This window comes from Ochotona curzoniae, unplaced genomic scaffold, assembly GCF_017591425.1.
Source record: "Ochotona curzoniae isolate NIBS_2020 unplaced genomic scaffold, NIBS_Ocur_1.0 contig_883, whole genome shotgun sequence".
Lineage (NCBI taxonomy): Eukaryota > Metazoa > Chordata > Mammalia > Lagomorpha > Ochotonidae > Ochotona > Ochotona curzoniae.
The window spans coordinates 48,234,239-48,252,729 of NW_024466599.1; the positions used below are offsets into that span (position 1 = coordinate 48,234,239).

Consider the following 18,491-nt stretch of genomic DNA (forward strand, 5'->3'; position numbering starts at 1 on the left):
CTAATATTAAAAATGATTACTGTATTTTATATATTTTTATAACTAGTTCTCACTTTCCTGGAAAATTGCATGGTGTAATACTTTATTAGCCCACTTGATTATAGCTTTGAAAAAATGTATTTATTGCCTTTTGTTAAAACTTTAAATATAACTGCAACTGGCACAATGGCTCAGTTGGCTAGTTCTCTGTCTCTATGAGCAGCAGCATTCCATGTGGGTATCTATTCGTGTCCTGGCTACTCCACTCCTGTTCCAGCTCCCTGCTTATGACCTGGGAAAGTAGTGGAGGATGCTTCAAGTCCTTGCGGCCCCTGCACCCATGTGGGAGACTCTAGCTCCTAGCTTTGAATTGGCTGGGGCATTGCAGCCATTTGGGGAGTGAGCCTGCAGATGGAAGATTTCTCTCTACCTCTCCTTCTCTCTGTAAATCTGCCTTTCCAATAAAAATAAATAATTCTTGAAATAAATATATATATAGTTTTTAATATAATACATATATTTTAAATATAAATATAGTTTTAAACATTTTTAAAAATTAGATATAATTTATGTACAATTTTACTTTAATTTTCTTAACTGATTTATTTGAAAAGCAAATAGGCAGGGTCTGCCATCTTCTTATCCACTCCCCAGATGCCTACAATTGCCAGAGTAGGGCTGAGCCAGCCCAAAGCTAGGAGCTGGGAACTCACTCTGGGTCTCCCACTTGGGTGACAGAGGCCAAACCACCCGGGCCATTGCCTGCTGCCTCCTGGGGTATGCACTAGCTGGAAGCTGGAATTAAGAGTTGAGCTGTAACTAAACTCAAGAGTTCTGAGTTGCAAGTGTTCTAACTGGCATCACAACCACTCTTCCAAATACCTGTCCCCATATTTCACTTTTTAAATGTCACCATTTAGTATACCTGTGAGAATTACTGTGGTTTCATTGTACAGATTTTTGTATAGTATATATTTATTACTAAGTTTTATGGATTTGTGAGACAGAACACCAAGATACCAGCTCACTCCCCAGGTGTCCACAGCAGTTGGGGCTAGGCCAGGCTGAAGCTAAGAGCTAGGAACTCAGTCCAGGTCACCTACTGGAAGGGAAGAAACATTTATGTGAGCTATTACTGTTCCCTGCCGGAAGCTGGGGTCAGAAGCTAGAGTTGAGTATTGAAACAAGGTATTCTGAAAAAAAAAAAAAGAAAAGAAACAAGATACTCTGATGTGCAATGTTTCTTTTAACTGCTAGGCTAAATTATCAAGATTGTGGGTTTTTTTCTTTCTGCATTTTTATATTTTCTGCTATGAGTTATTTTACTGCTTCATGATTTTAAATTTCCAAACAGACTATGTTTCAAATGCCTAGGATTTTTGCTTTATGTCAAAGAAGGTGATTTGTGTGAAAATAAATCTATTTGTATTTGTAACGTAACAACTTAGATATTGAAAATTCTTTTCATGTAAAGTTTCTTTATTTCAAGCTATGTTTTATTTTTCTCTCCTGTGTTTTCTTATGTTTCTTTTTTTATATCACATTTTTACTGAGGTATATCCTTCAAATTTTTCTTTAGAGAGGGCTATAAGAAAATTTCTTACTGCTAATTTGTCTGAAAACACCTTTATTTCGTCCTTACTTACTCTGGACAGATAATTTTGTTCAGTATGCAATTCGAGATGTTTGGCAGGTTTTATTCTTTCTCTGGATTTCTTTTTGCCCTGAAGAAGTCAGTTATCAGTCTAGCAAAAAAACTTAAAATGAAAAATCCTATCTATGCTTTCTGGGCTTTTTTTAAAAAAAGATTTTATTTATTCATTTATTTGAAAGAGCATCAGAAATGAGAAATGGAAACAGAAGCGATTCTCCTGACTTTTGGCTCACTCTAAAAATGGCTGTAATATCCGTGGCTGGGTCAGCTGAAGCCAAGAGCGGAGAACTCCCTCTTGACCTCCCACGTGGGTGGCAGGAGGACCGCAGGCACTTGGCCATCTGCTACTCCCCTCCTAGGTGCAGGCTCAAATCTGCTTGTAGCGAATGAAGCAAATGAAGACTTAACCAATTATGCCACAATGCCAATCTTGACTTTTTTTTTTTTAAAGATTTTATTTTTTTGAAAGAATTTCACAAAGGAGAAAAGGTCTTTCATCCGCTGGTTCACTCCCCAAATGGCTGCGCTGTCTGGGCTGGGCCAGGCCAAAGCCTCCCTTAAACTGCTGTTAATAGCATTTTTGTCAGCGTTGCCTCTTTCCTATTGATGATATCCTTCTGTTAACTTCCATGTTACTCTATCTTCTGTATTTATTAAAATTTTTAAAATACTGTCAAGTCTTCTGTATTCTGAGTAAATTTTTTAGAGTTCTGTAGTTTTACTAATTTGGTCCTTATCTATGTCAAACCAAATCATATTTAATCCATTGGTTACATTTTTCATTTTTGCAAGTTCTCTTTGATTCTTCTTGTATATGCCTTTTAATTTTGTTCATTCTTTTAATTCCTTTTTTATAAGAAATTTAAATTTAGATTTAAGACTTAAATTTAGATTTAAGATTTAAATTTAACATAGATTTTATGTTCAGTAATTCTCAAATCTGAGGTCCATGTGATCTTGTCTTCACTTTGTTTTCTCTGTTTTTCTTGTGGTGGTAGTGGGACGTTGGTGACTCTGGAAGTGACATTTGTGTTTTTTAATTGTAAGCTCGTTTTTTTTAATATTTTGAATTTTTGAGTTTTATGGTACAATTCCATAGGGTCTGGGTGAGGTAATTCCTAAAGGAAACATTGTTTAGAAATTCTGTGGCATATGGGAAAAAGAATGCATTGCTCCAGAGAGACTTGTTTCCTTTTGTGCAACCAGCCTTTGTTAAAGTTTAATTCGTTTAAGCTTTTGATGTTATTTTAGAAACCATACTGATATACTGAATAAAATTAGAAAAAAGAGAAAATACAGTTCCAGGGAGGACCACTATTTTAATCAGTATATTGAGATTTCTGGACCTCTTTTTTTCACCCTGTATTTGTGTATTAGTGCATTATGTGGGGTTGTGTGTATCCATGTGTGTTTACATTGTTTTCTTGAAGCAAGACCACAGTTTTGCAGGTTCTTGGGAAATCCCTACTAAAGGTCAGGAGAATCAGTTTCTGCCTTGTCTTCTCTTGCAAAGTTAACTTTTGTCTTTTAGTCTTTTAATTGAGGATTTTTTTTTTTAGCTCAATGATATACTTTAAAACATTTTTTTAGATAACTAGGTGGCAGTGGCAATGCTGTGGCATAATTGGCTAAACCTGTGCCTGCGGTGCCAGCACTCTAAATGGACACCAGTTGCAGTCCTGGATGCTCCAGTTCCAATCCAGCTCCCTTTTTATGTCTGGGAAGCACAGTGGAAGATAGCTCAAGTTGTTGGGCCACTGCATCCGAGTGGGATACCTGGAGGAAGATCCTGGCTTCTGGCCTAGCTCTGTTGTGACCACTGGGGAAGTGAACCCGCTCATAGAAGATCTCTATATATTTCTTACTTTTCTTTCTCTTTAAATCTGCTTTCCAAATAAAGATAAATAAATACTTTTTTAAAAACCTAGGTAAAATTTTCAGATTGTTCCTTTCCACTTATAGTCTTCCTACTTGCCAAAAACAGAAATGTGTAAAATTTGTTTTAATAATCATTATTAATACTTGCCCAGTATTCAGGCTCTCATTTTTCTCCAGTTTATTTTTATGAGTTAGGTTTTATGCTGTATCTGTTTGGTCCTTTGTTATTATTTTAAATTAGTGTTTCTAGATATTTTAAACAAAAGACGAGAGTAACTCCCTGGAACAAGATTCATCATTTTATCATTAGAAGATTGTTACATTTTTGGTTTCATGTTGTTTAAGCAGGGAAACTCTTCTGCTGGAAATCTTGGTGTTACTCTGGGGGAAAGGATCAGAAGTAGGAGCATTCCTGTATTGTGTACGTTTCTAAGTCACTTCCTAATTGTCTTCAGAAATAGTTGTTCATTTTGACATAGTGAATTATGAAATGATTTTTTATTCCCATGTGTATTTCCGCTTTAGACATGACCTGGTGAAATACAGATTTTAAATCGACAACATTCAAATTAACACAATATTGTCACCTGTTAAACTGTCTATACCCTGGAGACTTGCCAGTTGTTACCTATTAAACTCTGTTCCATGGGTACTGGCATTGTGGCACAATGTTACTGCTGCCTACAGTGACATTCATGTAGAGACTAGCTTAAGTCTTGTTGTTCCAATTTTGACCCAGCTCCCTGCTAATGCACCTGGGAAAGCAGTAGAAATGACTTTAATGGTTCGATCCCTGCCATCACATGGGAGACCCTTACAGAATAATAGGCTCCTACCATCAGCCTGGTCCTACCCTGGCTGGTTTGACTATTTGGGAATTACCTAGTAATTGAAGAGATCTCTCTCTTTCTGTGTCTCTCTCTCTGTGTTTCTCCCTCTGTAACGTGAGTTTTCCTTGTAGTGCAGTAGCAGCATGAACTTGAATTTCTATAAACTTGTATATCAGTAAAAAAGAGATTTGGATGATCAGTTTAAAAACATGGGGCAGGTATTTGGCTTAACTGTTCATTCAGTAGTATTCCCTGTAAGAGTACCTAGGTTTGAGATTTTGCCTCTGGCTCCCAGCTCCAACTTCCAGCTAAGGAAACCTTGAGAGAAGTGGTGATGGCTCAAGTAATTATAGTGCTGCCTCTCCAGTGAGGACTGGATTGAGTTTCTGGCTTCTGATTTAATCATGGACTCTTGGAGAATGAAATAAATGAATGGAAATTCCCACTCTGACTGCCAAATAAATAAAAAGTTATATATGTTATACATATATATGTATATGTATATATATATATATTTAATGTACTGTTTCTGTGGAAAAGTTAATCAAAACACAACTAACAAAGAGAGTAATGATGAAATTACCTCTAATAACTTTCAGAGCACATCTGTTCTTACTTTCCTGTACATCATCTCTCCAAATCCTTTCTTACTACTTTTGCTAATGATGTTAGCCCTCTAAAACTTTCTAAATTGTCTTCATGCCAGAGTAGAACATTTACCTACTGGTGAAATTTTATTTAAACTGTCCTGAAAATGCTGAAAATTTTAAGTCTTCATCTCCACCTACACCAATACTTCTTTTTATTTCTTGTTTTTTTTTACCCTTATAAAAAACATAATCAAAAACATTTTTAACACTTATCAAAAATATTTTTTAACTACTACTAAAATGTAATTCCATAATAACAAGTATCTGTTCACTGTTGTATTTCCAGTGTCTAGAACAGTGTCTGACAAGTAGTAGACACCTGGTAAATATTTGTTGAGAGAGTGACTGCCCCTATTTTGTTAAAACAGTCTTCTCTTTCAAGTATTAGCTAATTCTTTCTTGATGCACTTTATCAAAAAATAGGGATCTTATCACTTGATTAGCAAACTAAAGTATCTTTGCTGATTTATATGTGATTATATATATCATCATCCTTGACTTGTCAATGTGTTCCTCCTATTTAATATGGTCATATTTGTATTGGGTGTAATGTCTGTGCTTTTTTCAATTCAATTAATCCTTAGTGAAGAACATCTTTAGAGATGAGGGAAGTCTGAAATGATGTAATTACTCTGTAACAATAGCAGTTGATTTTTAGTCTCTGATCTCTTTCATGTTGTATACATTTTAAAATATGAGATTGAGATAGATAAATAAAACTAAGTTTTACAAAAAATATGAATTGTATCATTGAAGAGCCTCTCCAAGAACCAAATGGAGATTATAGAAAAATTTGCTTTGTAAAAATTTGTATAGGATTCAGTTACTCTACTCAGTACAGTATCAAGACTTTCAGAAATAATGCCTGAAAATAGAGTAGAAGCAAAAAACTTCTCTTTCTTGTTTAATAACCTTATCTGTTTGTGAAACTTTATGCTTTTGTTTCACTTCCTGCCATCTCCAAAAGCATATAGATGATAAGTTGCGAAGTCAAAATGTAAGCCCCAACTTACACACTATTAGACATTTAGAGTCAGCTCTATTTTAATTGAAATGGAGGTCCTAATTTGAATTTAGCAATTTGGCATCATCCAGATACTTATATTTCATAGCATAAAGTCATACTATATTAATAACGGGATCATTCATGTTACCACATGGAGAGAGTATATACAGCTTACTGTCGTCTTTTTAGGAAGTTGACAGTGTCAGGAAATGGATAAGTGCTGAAGAAGACTGTGAAGCTAAAAAGTAGTAGACTACATTTTTCATATTTCTTTTTAACATTACGGTATAACATGCCTACAAGAAGAGTGAAAAGTGAACATTTTAGCTTGATGAATATGCATTACCCATAACAGCTACTATTGGATATGTTTTTATAGGAGACTTTGCAGCAGTTGATCATGATGTCATTGCCAAATGTGTTAATCATTGGCAAAAATCCTTTTTCTGGTAAGTATTGAAATTTGCATATTATAGTATGTTTTATCTTAATATTTATTAAGAGCTCACTTAAATCAGCCTACTAGATTTCCTACAACCAAGTAAAAGTTGGAGGTGATGTTCCATTTTACACAGAGAATAAGCTTGGACTTATTTCTAAGTTGAGCCATTAGTCCAGTGATTTTTTTTTCCGATAGTAAACTCATACTTTTTCTGTGATGATTTTGAAAAACTTTCTGTCTTCATTTTATTTGAAAAAGCAGAGAGAGAGATCTTGAATTTAGTGGTCCACTCCACAAATGCCTGCAATGTCTAGGGCCCAGAACTCAATATCTCCCAGTATGGTGGTAGGGACCCAAGTACTTGAGCCTCCTGCTTACTTAAAATGTTCATTAGGAGTCAACCAGAAGAACCAAGATGGAGATAGGGGAAAGACATGCTGATTTTGACTAGGGAAAGCGAAGTGGAGAGAATGCATTCCTGGGGAAGAGTTGAAGGGAAATTTTCAGTGGAAATTCTACAGAAAGTGGGGAAACATTGTGGAAAAGCATGGCCAGTATAATAGCACAGCAGTGAACAGATACATCATGCTAGAGAATGGAGAGTCATGTAAGACTAGACTGCAGTACCCCCTGGCAACTGCAGGATCTGGAACTGGGAGTGGAGCTGGTAGGGGAACAGTGGGCACTCTGCTTGAGGGCTGCTACTCCTACTGGTGAGCTTGAGAGCCAGGGGATAGGTTGGGCTGGATAAGGTGACAGCATCCACCATCATACATGTTGCTGGGTCTGAGTATGGATCAGGCTATGCTAACCCACAGCATCAATTGGTGTATGTGAAAGCTGGATGAGACATGGGATAGGCCATGCTGGATTGTAGTAATTGCCAGCACATGAAAACTGGGCATGTGCCCATGGTTGTTATTGGGGGTCACGCACTGGTGTGCATGAGGACTGCGCCTGTAACAAACTTGGCTGGGCTAGGGTAGACCACTGTACCCATTGATTCAAGTGAGAGGTAGGGCTGGGGATAGACCTAACCAGGCAGCAGCATCTACCAGTATGTGTGTTGGTTGATGCAGGTGATGGATTGAACCCGAGCCCACACTGGCTGACACACACAAGAGTCAAGTCTGAGATCATCCCAGGCTTTGCAGAAAGTATCTGGGTCTGTAGTTGCACTGAAGTGGTCTTTGTCAACCAACAGACCTGGGATGTTTCTTGGGGGATTCCCCAACTAGATGGCTGGACTCAAATCCAGCCACAGGGAAAATCACAATGTATGTGGTTTAATCTTGGAGTGCATATATTGGGTCTGGGCCTCCTCAGTTCCTGATGCCCATGAAATGAAAAAGCATACACAGATGTGAGAACATGGCTGGTAGCTCATGTAGGCCAGTAGAGAATGTTGAATGCCTTGTCAGAGGATTTGAAGCAGAACTGGCTGGGCAACTCTTCTGACCAAGCTTTGCAGAAAGTGGTCTTTGTCAACCAACAGACCTTGAAAAGGCTTTCTCCACCCTGGAGCAACAAAGGTCTCAGAACTATTAAATCCACTCAAATAACACCCTTGGGACACTCTTCCCCATATCATGGTCTCTAAGGCAGAATCATATGACCATCCTCTATCCCTGGGTGCTGATGTAGTTTGACAGCGAGGAGTGACCCCCTCTCCCTTTCTCCACCTTTACAGATACAACAGAAAAAGAAAAAACAAATTGAAGCATGTATCCCACCAACCTTCCTCCATATCTCGACCCTCCCCAACGTTAATCTGAGACCCACATTGGGCATGCATTCCTTTCAACTATGTAAACCATGTTAAAAAAAAAAATAAAACTAAAAAGAAACAGGCAGAAGACATGGAAAGGCATTTTTCAAAAGGTGAAACGCAGATTGCCCACCAACACATAAAAAATTGCTGAGATTCACTAGTCATCAGGAAAATAAAAACCATAGTGAGGTTTTACCTTACCCTAGTTAAAATGGCTATTATCCAAAAATTTAAAAAACAAAAAATAGATGCTGGCAAGGATGTGGGGGAAAAGGTACCATAATCCACTGTTGGAGGAGATGTAAGCTAAATAATCATTATGGAAGATAGTATTGAACACAATTTCTCAGGGATCTGGAAATGGATTTGCCATATGACCTAGCCATCCCAGTCCTGACACTTTACACAAGTGAAATGAAACTGGCTTATGAGAGTTATGTGTTGAGTCATGTGTGTTGCAGCTCAATTTATAATAGTTAAGATATTGAATCAGACCAGATGAATACCAACAGGTAACTGGATAAAGAAAAATATATATATATATAAATACTACCAAGCCATAAAAGGAATGTAAATACTGTCTTTTGCAATAAATTGGAGGCAGCCATTATGTCTAGCAAGATAAACCAGTCTTAGCAAATATGTTTGATATGTGGCAGCTGATGCAGGTCATAAAAAGAAGAAAATGAAATCCTCACTTTGAGATTTCATTCCCAAAATTTTTCATTTTAAACCCATATTTATATTCCAGTGGAAATGTGATCTTTTCTTTTTACGATTTATTAATTTTGTTGGAAAGGCAGATGTACAGAGAGGAGGAGAGACAGAGAGAAAGATCTTCTGTCTGATGATTCACTCCCCAAGTGGCCACAATGACCAGAGCTGAGCCAATCTGAAGCCAGGAGACAGCAACTTCTTTCCAGGTCTCCCATGTGGGTGCAGGTTCCCAAGGCCTTGGGCCATCTTCAACTGCTTTCCCAGGCCACAAGCAGGGAGCTGGATGGGAAGTGGAGCTGCTGGTGTCAGAACTGCCCATATAAGATCCTGGTGCATTCTTAATCATCACACTGTTGCACTGGGCCCATGTGTTGTATTCTTGAAGCTATTCTTGTGAAATGTATGGAACCTGTTTTCTTGGTACTAATAGAAATTACCTTTGGGATGGGAAAAATTTAGGGAAGGAAAAGAAATGCACATTAGCAGGAAGCTGCACTGGAAGCATATCACTGATAGAAAGTCAGACACTGCAATTTTGGAATGCACATACCCCACTGGTGTCTCAACTGCAGCGTCAAACACCATCCCATGATGGCTTCTCATGTCTCTCTATGAACAAGTGCAGATGATGATGTAGTTATAAATTTAAATGAGTATTGCTTTAGAAAAGAATTGATAATAAGTAATTTCCAGGTTCTATCCTTGTATCTACTGTCCATCATTATCAAAATTGTATGAAGGTAACATTTACTGGTTAGTCCATTTTAATTTATATTAAGCTAATCTTCTTGAAAGCATCATTTGACTTTTGGGAGACAGAGTGTGAACACATGCAGGTGAAGACACTCATTTACTAAGTGAATTCTGACATGGCCACAAAGTGAAGCCAGAGTTGTGAATGCAATCCAAGTCTCCCTCGTTGGTGGCCAAGGTAGTGCTGCCTCCTAGTGTCTACGTTAATAGGAAGCTGTGATCAGGAGCCAGAGCCAGGAAGTGACTCAAGCATTTCTGTGTAGTTTGCCAGTGTCTTAACCAGTATCTTAACCGCCAAGTTGAATGGCCACTACTTCTTTTTTAAAGATCTATTTGTTTTCATTGCAAAGTCACATATATAGAGAGAGGAGGAGAGACAGAGAGTAAGACCTTCCCCCCTGGATGTTCACTCCCCAAGTGACTGCAGTGGCCAGAGCTGAGCTGATCTGAAGCCAGGAGCTCTTCTATGTCTCCCATGTAGGTGCAGGGTCCCAAGACTTTGGGCTATCCTTGACTACCCTCCCAGGCCACAAGCGGGGAGCTGAATGGGAAGCAGAACAATTGGGACTAGAACCAGAGCCCGTATGGGGTCCTGATACATTCAAGGCAAGGACTTTAGCTGCAAAACCACCGCACCAGGCCCTAATGCCTACTACTTTTGAATGAAGTAATTTGTAAGATCACTGAATTGTTTGAAATGTCTGCCCTTTACCAGGTTTCGTTTTTTTTGTTTTGTTTTGTTTTCTTTTCTTTTGTTTTCTTTTGTAGTTATTTTATGATACAGTTCCATAGGCTCTGGGATTTGCCCTCCCCCTCTCCAGTTTCCCTCCACATCTTCTGATTTCTGCTCTAGTATTACAGTGGGTAGTCCATCATAACAGTCATAAGTTCGTCGTTCCACTATTGAAGTGTTTCCCGACATTGTAGGCATGGGCATTGGCAGAGAGTCCAACATTCTACTATCAGGACATTTAACAGTTTCCCCAGGCCTTTGCCAAATTGTAATTGTGATTTTTGTTGGGGATTGTAATTTTTAAGCAGTTGGGGAAATTAACTTTCAATAGTATACTTACCCTGATAAGACTGTATGTTATCCAAATGAAGTATATCTTACCTAATCCCTACTCCTACCCTCAGTGAAAATAAACCAAAATAAAACTAATAATATTTTTATAGAACTGGTTATCAATTAAATATATTAAGAAAGAATTCAGCTAGTAATTCAGTTTTGTGAATTCAAAGTTTAACAATTTTTAGAAATATACTAAATCTTTGATGCACTAATAAGGAAATGAAAACAGAAATTTGGCATGTAACTGTAATGTTTTAAATTTCATGTGTTTTTAGTATCTACTCACTAAAATATAGGGACCATAAATACCAAAATATGGTCCGTAGGGTAGATAGATATACCTGTGATGCTAAGATCCTGTTGAGCTTGGGCTCTAGTCCTGCTGCTCTATTCTACTTCTAGTCCTGCTGCTTGGGCTTCTAGCTCCCTGCTGAGGTACCTGGGAAGATGCCCATCTACTTCGGTCCTTGCCACACACATGGCAGACCTCGATGAAGTTCCTGGCTCCTAGCATCTGCTTGGCCCAGCCTATGCAAGACTGTTGTGGCTATCTGGGTAGTGATTTAGAGGATGGACAATCTCTGTCTGTCTCCATTAAACTGCCTACCAAGTAAATAATTTTTTGAAAAAACAAAATGTGGTCCATGTTCTAGATGTTGTCATGATTTGTTTGTAGAGACACAGATTCCTAGTAATCTTTAAATAGAATGTAAGAATATTAAGGCATATAAAAGATGGAACTATTAATTATTCTTAAAATTGGCAAATTCTTTATGGAGGGACATTGCATTGGTAGTTGGGTCAAGGAAAACTAATTAGAAGTGTTGGAGCCTTGCTTGGAATTTTGATTAGTATTTTACTGGTGATTTAAAGAGGTAGAAGAGAGAAAGAGTAATAGAAGTTAAGGTAAAGTAGTTGATGTGTGTATTTTGAGGGGGATGGTAATTAGCATGCCTACTATGGCTAGAAAGTAAGCTGTTTGGTAAGAACAGTTGTCAAAAATGAAGGGTTGAACTTCATTGGTATGATGGTGAAAACCTTGTCCAAAGAAGTAATTTTTTTTTTTTTGCCAATTGAAAATTTTAAGAAAATATTAATTGCATACTTTTTGGGTGGTACAGTGTTCTCTCCAGTGACTCATAGACCACTAAATTTCTTTTTTTTTTTTATTTTGTAAATTGTTTTATTTTGACAATCATTACGTAGTTAATTAGGGTAAAAAGGTTCAAGGGCTACAGGAAAGTGGGTAAAACTATTATTTTTTCCATATTGTTTCCTTCATGTTTAAAGGGGTAGACCATTAAATTTTATTCACCTTGTTACATACATTTATTTCACCGGCCTGATTTTAATACATATTTAGGGTTCTGATATTTATGAACTTATTCATAATGGAAATCCATTTGAACCTGTAAGTGTATGAGTTATATAATACCTAGGTTTTAATAAAAGAAATAGAAAACATTGAGAAGCCAGACTAATTGTTAGAAACTGTTTTGACTGACTTTATGACATATCCTTATAGCAACATGATTTGGTAGGCTTCCTTATAAACTTAAACTTAATCCTTTAGTTGAATTGTTGTGAATATTATCTCCAGAAGTGATTTTCCTAGTATGAGAGTTGAGAGGAAATGTGCTTACCAGTTGTTTTTTATTTCAGAGCAAGGCACAGAAGAAGTTAAAAAGCTACTTTTACTTTTACTAGGTTGTGCAGTTCAGGTAAGTCTAAAATACCCCTTCGTGTTTTCTTTATTTTTTTCAGACTTTAGTTTCTGAAAGACTTTAAGATGAACTACTGATCTTCAAAGTCTATTTTTGGGAAACTTTTAACAGCTCTGTAACCCTCTAAGGAAATTATGCGAAAGAAAAACTGTTACCTGCTACAAAATTTAGTCTTATTATAACAGTCATGTCATTGAAAATCTTTGTCATTTAAATCCTGAATTATTATTTTTACTATTCTGTGGCTTTTATTGGCCCTAAGTTTTCTGAGTTTTCTCAGCTTTATCTTTAAAACCTCCCCTTAAACACTTATTTATGTTAGCATGAATGTATCTTTTGGAGAAGGAAATGAGGGTTAACAAAAAACGAATTTATGGAAAGTGCTTTAGGAGTCTGTCCTGTTATGTTGACTTTGGATCTGTGATTATTTAATGATACAAGGGAATTTCAAAAAAATACATTGGGTGGGGTTGCAGAAGTTAAACCACTGATTAAGTTAAACCACTGCTTAAGAAGGCTACATCTGGAGTGTCTGGGCTCTTATTCCACCTCTGGTTTTTATCCATCTTCCTACTGATGCACTGGGAGATAGCAAATGTTGACTGAAGTACTTGGATTCTGGCTTCCTGGTACATAAGTGACCTGGATGGGGATGCTGACTCCTCATTTCAGTCTGAACAAGCCTTTGCTGCTGCTTTGGGGAGGTAACCCTCAGGTGAAAAGTCTCTCTCTCATAAACACATGCATGCACACAATTTTTCTTTTTCCCTGTGTCGATAGCCTTTTAAAAACAGAGTAAAGAAAATCATGGAAAATTCACATTAATTCCCGTTTTTATTTTATTTCTTTTAGGTAGAGAGGAAGAGCAGGATTAGCATGGGAGGAACTCCTATCTGTTTCACTTCCCAGATCGTTGAAGTGTCATATGTGGCAGGGACCCAGTTACTCAAACTTGCCAGAGGGAGGCTGCTGGAGTCAGGTGGTGTCCTCGAGTATGAAGCCCAGATACCCCAATAGAAATGGGACAGAGCATGTTAACCACAAGGCCTTCACATTATCTTTTTTGTCTTTCTTCAGATTTATTTATTTTTATTGGAAAGGCAGATTTAGAAAGGAGGAGACTAAGAGACAAAGATCTTCCACCTGCTGGTTCACACCCTAAATTACTTCAATGGCTGGAACTGAGCCAATGCAAAGCCAGGAGCTCAGAGCTTCTTCCAGGTCTCCCACTTGGGTTTAGGGTCTCAAGGCTTTAGGCCATCTTCCACTGCTTTCCCAGACCATAAGCAGGAAGTTGGACCAGAAATGAAGTAGTTGGGACGCAAAGTGGTACCCATACAGGATGCCATTGCTTTCAGGGGAAGATTGAGTCATTGCTGCAGTGCCCCTTTATACATATGTGTGTGATTTATTTATTTATTTATTTATTTATTTATTTATAATTGGAAAGGCAGATTTACAGAGAGAAGGAAAGAGAGGGGGAAATTCTTCCATTTGCTGTTTCACTTCCCATGCGCCCACAATAGCCAAACCTAACCCAATCCAAAGCTAGGAGTCAGTAACTTCATCCAGGTTTTTCCACATTGGTGGCCCAAGACTTTGGGCCATCTTCTACCACTTTCCCAGATCACAAGCAGAGAGCCTGATGGGAAGTGTAGCAGCCGGGATATGAAACCGTACCCATATGGTATCCCAGCACATGGAAGACGAGGCCTTTAGGCACCAGGCTACTGCACCTCCATGTTATCTTTTAGTTAAATTTTTCCATGTCATGTTTTAATTAAATTTTTCCATGTCATGTTTTAATTAAATTTTTCCATGAATGTTTTGAGGCCTGTTCTTAGCAGGTATGGTTTCTTTTGTGTGACTGTTTAGTATCAGATATTATACCTTACATTGTTTCTATCATAACTTTTATCAAATAAGGAGATTGATGTTTATATGGGGTGTTTATGATGTTAACTAAATTAGGATACTTGTGAAAGTCAAAGAAGGTTTGTTAATAATGGAGAAACTACATATATAAACTGGAACTCTCCAAGGTAAACCAAAGTGATTAGTAAGTAATATTGCTAGTAGAACAAAGAACCTTCTATGTTCTGATTTCAAAACCTACTTCATTTAATCAGCCAGTTTTTAAATGAATGAATGATTGCAGTATTGTTTTGAACTATCTTGATTGTTTGTGCAATAAAGTTATTTGGAAGCAAATAAATAGTGTATCAGTGTTTATATACCTGTGCCAGAAATGACAAATTCCTAAGATGCTGACTTTTAGAGTTGATTTGTTGGGACCTATATTCCTTTTTTTTTTTTTAAGATTTATTTATTTTTATTGGAAAGTCAGATATACAGAGGGGAGGAGAGACAGAGAGGAAGATCTTCCATCCGATGATTCACTTCCCAAGTGGCCAGGAGCTCTTCTGGGTCTCCCATACAGGTGCAGGGTCCCAAGGCTTTTGGGCCGTCCCTGACTGCTTTCCCAGGCCACAAGCAAGGAGCTGGATGGGAAGCGGGGCTGCTGGGATTAGAACCGGCGCCCATATGGGATCCTGGCGCGTTCGAGGCGATGACTTTAACAACTACGCTATTGTGCCTGGTCCGGGACCTATATCCCTATGCAACTTAGATTAGTAAAGTTTCATCAGCTGAATTGTATAACTGTTGACTTTATTAAATATTAAGATAAATTTCATATTTGTAGTCATTAATACATTGAATTGCTATCAGGACACTGTTTTAGAAATACAAACTTAATTTCAGGCTTTTTTTTTTTAACCGTTTTTGAGATTTTTAGAGTAAAGCAATGTGGAGGGAAATTTTAGAATTGAGAATTTATAATTTTTAGCCTTTGAGAGAGTAGTGCAAAGACCTAACAGAATGTGTCATTAAAAAAAATTTTCTGGACCCCGTGGCATGGCCTAGCGGCTAAAGTCCTTGCCTTGAATGTGCCAGGATCCCATATGGGCACTGGTCCTAATCCCAGCAGCTCCACTTCCCATCCAGCTCTCTGCTTGTAGCCTGGGAAAGCAGTCGAGGATGGCCCAAAGCCTTGGGACCCTGCATCCGTGTGGGAGAACTGGAGGAAGTTCCTGAATCCTGGCTTCAGATCAGCATAGCTTCGGCCGTTGCACTCACTTGGGGAGTGAATCAGTGGATAGAAGATCTTCCTCTCTGTCTCTCCTCCTCTCTGTATACCTGACTTTCGAATAAATAAATAAATCTTTAAAAAAATTTTTTTTCTTTTTAATTTATTTGATTGACAGATGGAGTGAGCTCCCATTTGCTGGTTTATTACCCATATGCTTGCACTTGTTGGAACTAGGATGGGCCAGACTCAACCTAGGACTTGGGAACTCAACCCATATCTCGTGCAAATGACAGTAACCCAATAGTTTGAGACATTAGTGCTCCCTCCCAGAGCCCATATACGGAGGATGCTGAAAACCGAAGCCCAGACCAGACCAGGAGATGAATAACTGTACTCTGATATGGGGTGTGGACAGGTTATGTGCTAAGTCAAATGAATACCTGCTCTGGTGAAATCCATTCATGTAAGAGTGACATGGCTGGAGTTGCTAAAGAGGAATCTATAGTTAGTAATTGATTTGAGAATAAATAAACACCAGCAAATCTGCTTGGTTTGTTTATATTTAAGAGAGGATAGGTTTCACCAGCTTAGAAAATAAACCAAAGATTAAAGGAGACTACTCAACTGTGTTCGAGCTTATCAAGAAACTGAGGGCAGCACACTAAGATGCTGCTTGGAACACCTGCATATCATGTTTGAATATTTGGGCTTGAATCTCTGCTCTGCTCCTACTGGGAGGCAGCCTGTGATTCTCTGCCACTCACTTCAGAGATGCAGGTTGAGTTCCTGGCTTTTACTTCCTGGCTTTGACTTCAGACTGGTCCTCCCTTGGCTGTTGTGGATATTTCCGAAATGAACCAATGCATGGGAGATCTACATGCATCTGTGTGTCTGTCTCTCTGCCTTCTAGCACATAAAATAATTTATAAAAAGAAAAATAAAAGGGCTAAAAATATATTTTGGCCTAGCTTTTAAAAAGCTAGTTAGGACACCTGCTATTGAAATGCCTTGGTTTGAGTACTGGTTCCACTTGGAATTCTAGCCTTGTTTTTGTCCAGAAGAAACTCCTGGCTTTGGACCTGCCCGTTTTTGGCCATTTAAGGAGTGAACCAGAAGATGGAATATCTCTCCCCTCTCTACAGTTCTCTTTGTATTTCTCCATTTCAAATAAAAATGAAAGAACTCTTTAAAAGAGAAAAGAGAGATTAGACTGGAGTATTGACAAGGACAGGATTGAATTATCAAGGACTACATTTGCAAATTTGAGCTTAAGTTTTATCCTGTGGGCATTTTGTGGCCACTGGTATTGATAAAGTGAAGTGTGTAACAAACAGAATATCCTAGCAGCCTTTTTCTGTGATTACATGAGTAATTAAAAACCTTTGTTGTTACTGAGGAGCCACCATATCCTTCCAGACAAGAAACTGCTGTTGAAACAGGTCAGGCATCAAGTATTATGGTACACATTCTAGAATGCAGTTTCTATTTCAGGGAATATGTTTGTATGCTAGTTGAATGGGTTAAAATGCAAGTGTTCCATTTAATACTATGGTAGTCATTTTAGCTGTTATAATTTTATGTGCATGTAGAAATAACAAGATAAAGGTTGCTGATGTGACGATAGAAGCCAGGAATTCTGTGACAACCCCCCCCCATTTGCAAGAGATGTTTTAGTTGATTATTTTATATATGCTACAACTGTACAATTAGAAATCAATTCTTAATGGCTCTCACAAAATCAATCAGATATATACTAAACAAAAAACTGGTTCACTCTCCAAGTGGTTGCAACAGCCAGAGCTAAACCAATCCGAAGCCAGGATCCAGAAATTTCTTCCTGGTCTCCCATGTGGGTGCAGGGTCCCAGGCTTAAGGCCGTCCTGGACTGCTTTCCCAGGCCACAAGCAGAGAGGAGAGCTGGATGCAAAGTGGAGCAGCCAGGACAGGCACCCATGTGGGATCCTGGCTTGTTCAAGGCAAGAACTTTTAGCCACTAGGCTACCATGCTGGGCCTCCCACTTACTCTTTTTGTTTTTTTTGTTTTTTTCCCACTTATTCTTAAGCTTGCTGATTGTCATTCCATTTCCTCCAAAATCTGAATTTCTTGTCACAACTAGGAATTTGTACATTTTTGATCATTTAAACTGTACTATATCATCCTAATACTTTAATTTTTATAAGATGTGGAACTTCCTGCCCTCTTGTGTTTTGTTGAATTGTGTAGTAGTAAAAATAGAATATTACAGTTTGATAAATATGTAAAGTACATAGTAAAACCTTTTATGCTTCTTAGTGATTAGAGTCAGCTTTTCTTTTCTTAGGGTGTTTTGTTCACTGCTGAGGTAGTTTGGTGATTGACCCAGGGGATCATTCTAAGTGAGACAAGGCAGTGCTGTCTATTTTGTATGCACTTCTCATTCAGTAGCTACAGTTATACTCACAGTTGGATTGCAGTTTAAGAGTTGTAGACTGAGGCAAAGAAAAACATACATGTTAAATTGTTAATCAGTAATGACAGAAAGAAAAAAGGTTTTGTTTGCAAAGTATTTTTAATTTATAGAAAACTTAGAAAACCCCACAGTAAATAATTGCTGCCTTTATTCTGTTTTGCTACATGTGTATTTAAAAATGCATGATTACGTTTTTGCCTGTGGTAATCTTGTTATGTTAAAAACAAAATATTTATTTTATTACTTTACAAGTGTTGAACTGGGTCACAAAACTGAATTTATTAGGATTGATAGAATGAACATTTGAGAATGAATTATAAACTTGAAGTAAAAATTGCTTACTTTCTTTTTTTCCAAGAAGAAAGGCTGTGTTGTTTAGTGATAGCCAGAGTCTAACTGAGAATTTTGGCTGTATTCCGAATTCTTCCACTGACTCACTGTGTTTTTTGGCAAGTAACTTGTCCTCCCTGAAAC

The 18,491-nt window shown here is 37.8% G+C and overlaps 1 protein-coding gene across 11 annotated transcripts in view; it reads left to right on the forward strand.

Moving 5' to 3' along the window:
* The window catches only part of CCDC88A (coiled-coil domain containing 88A), a 132,329-nt gene that overhangs the window by 31,926 nt on the left and 81,912 nt on the right, over positions 1–18,491 (forward strand). For all 11 annotated transcript variants that reach the window (XM_040993443.1, XM_040993444.1, XM_040993447.1 and 8 more), the window contains exons 4-5: positions 6,377–6,446; positions 12,415–12,473. In XM_040993443.1, coding sequence (XP_040849377.1) covers positions 6,377–6,446; positions 12,415–12,473 — 129 coding nt within the window. The remainder of the gene's footprint in view (positions 1–6,376; positions 6,447–12,414; positions 12,474–18,491) is intronic.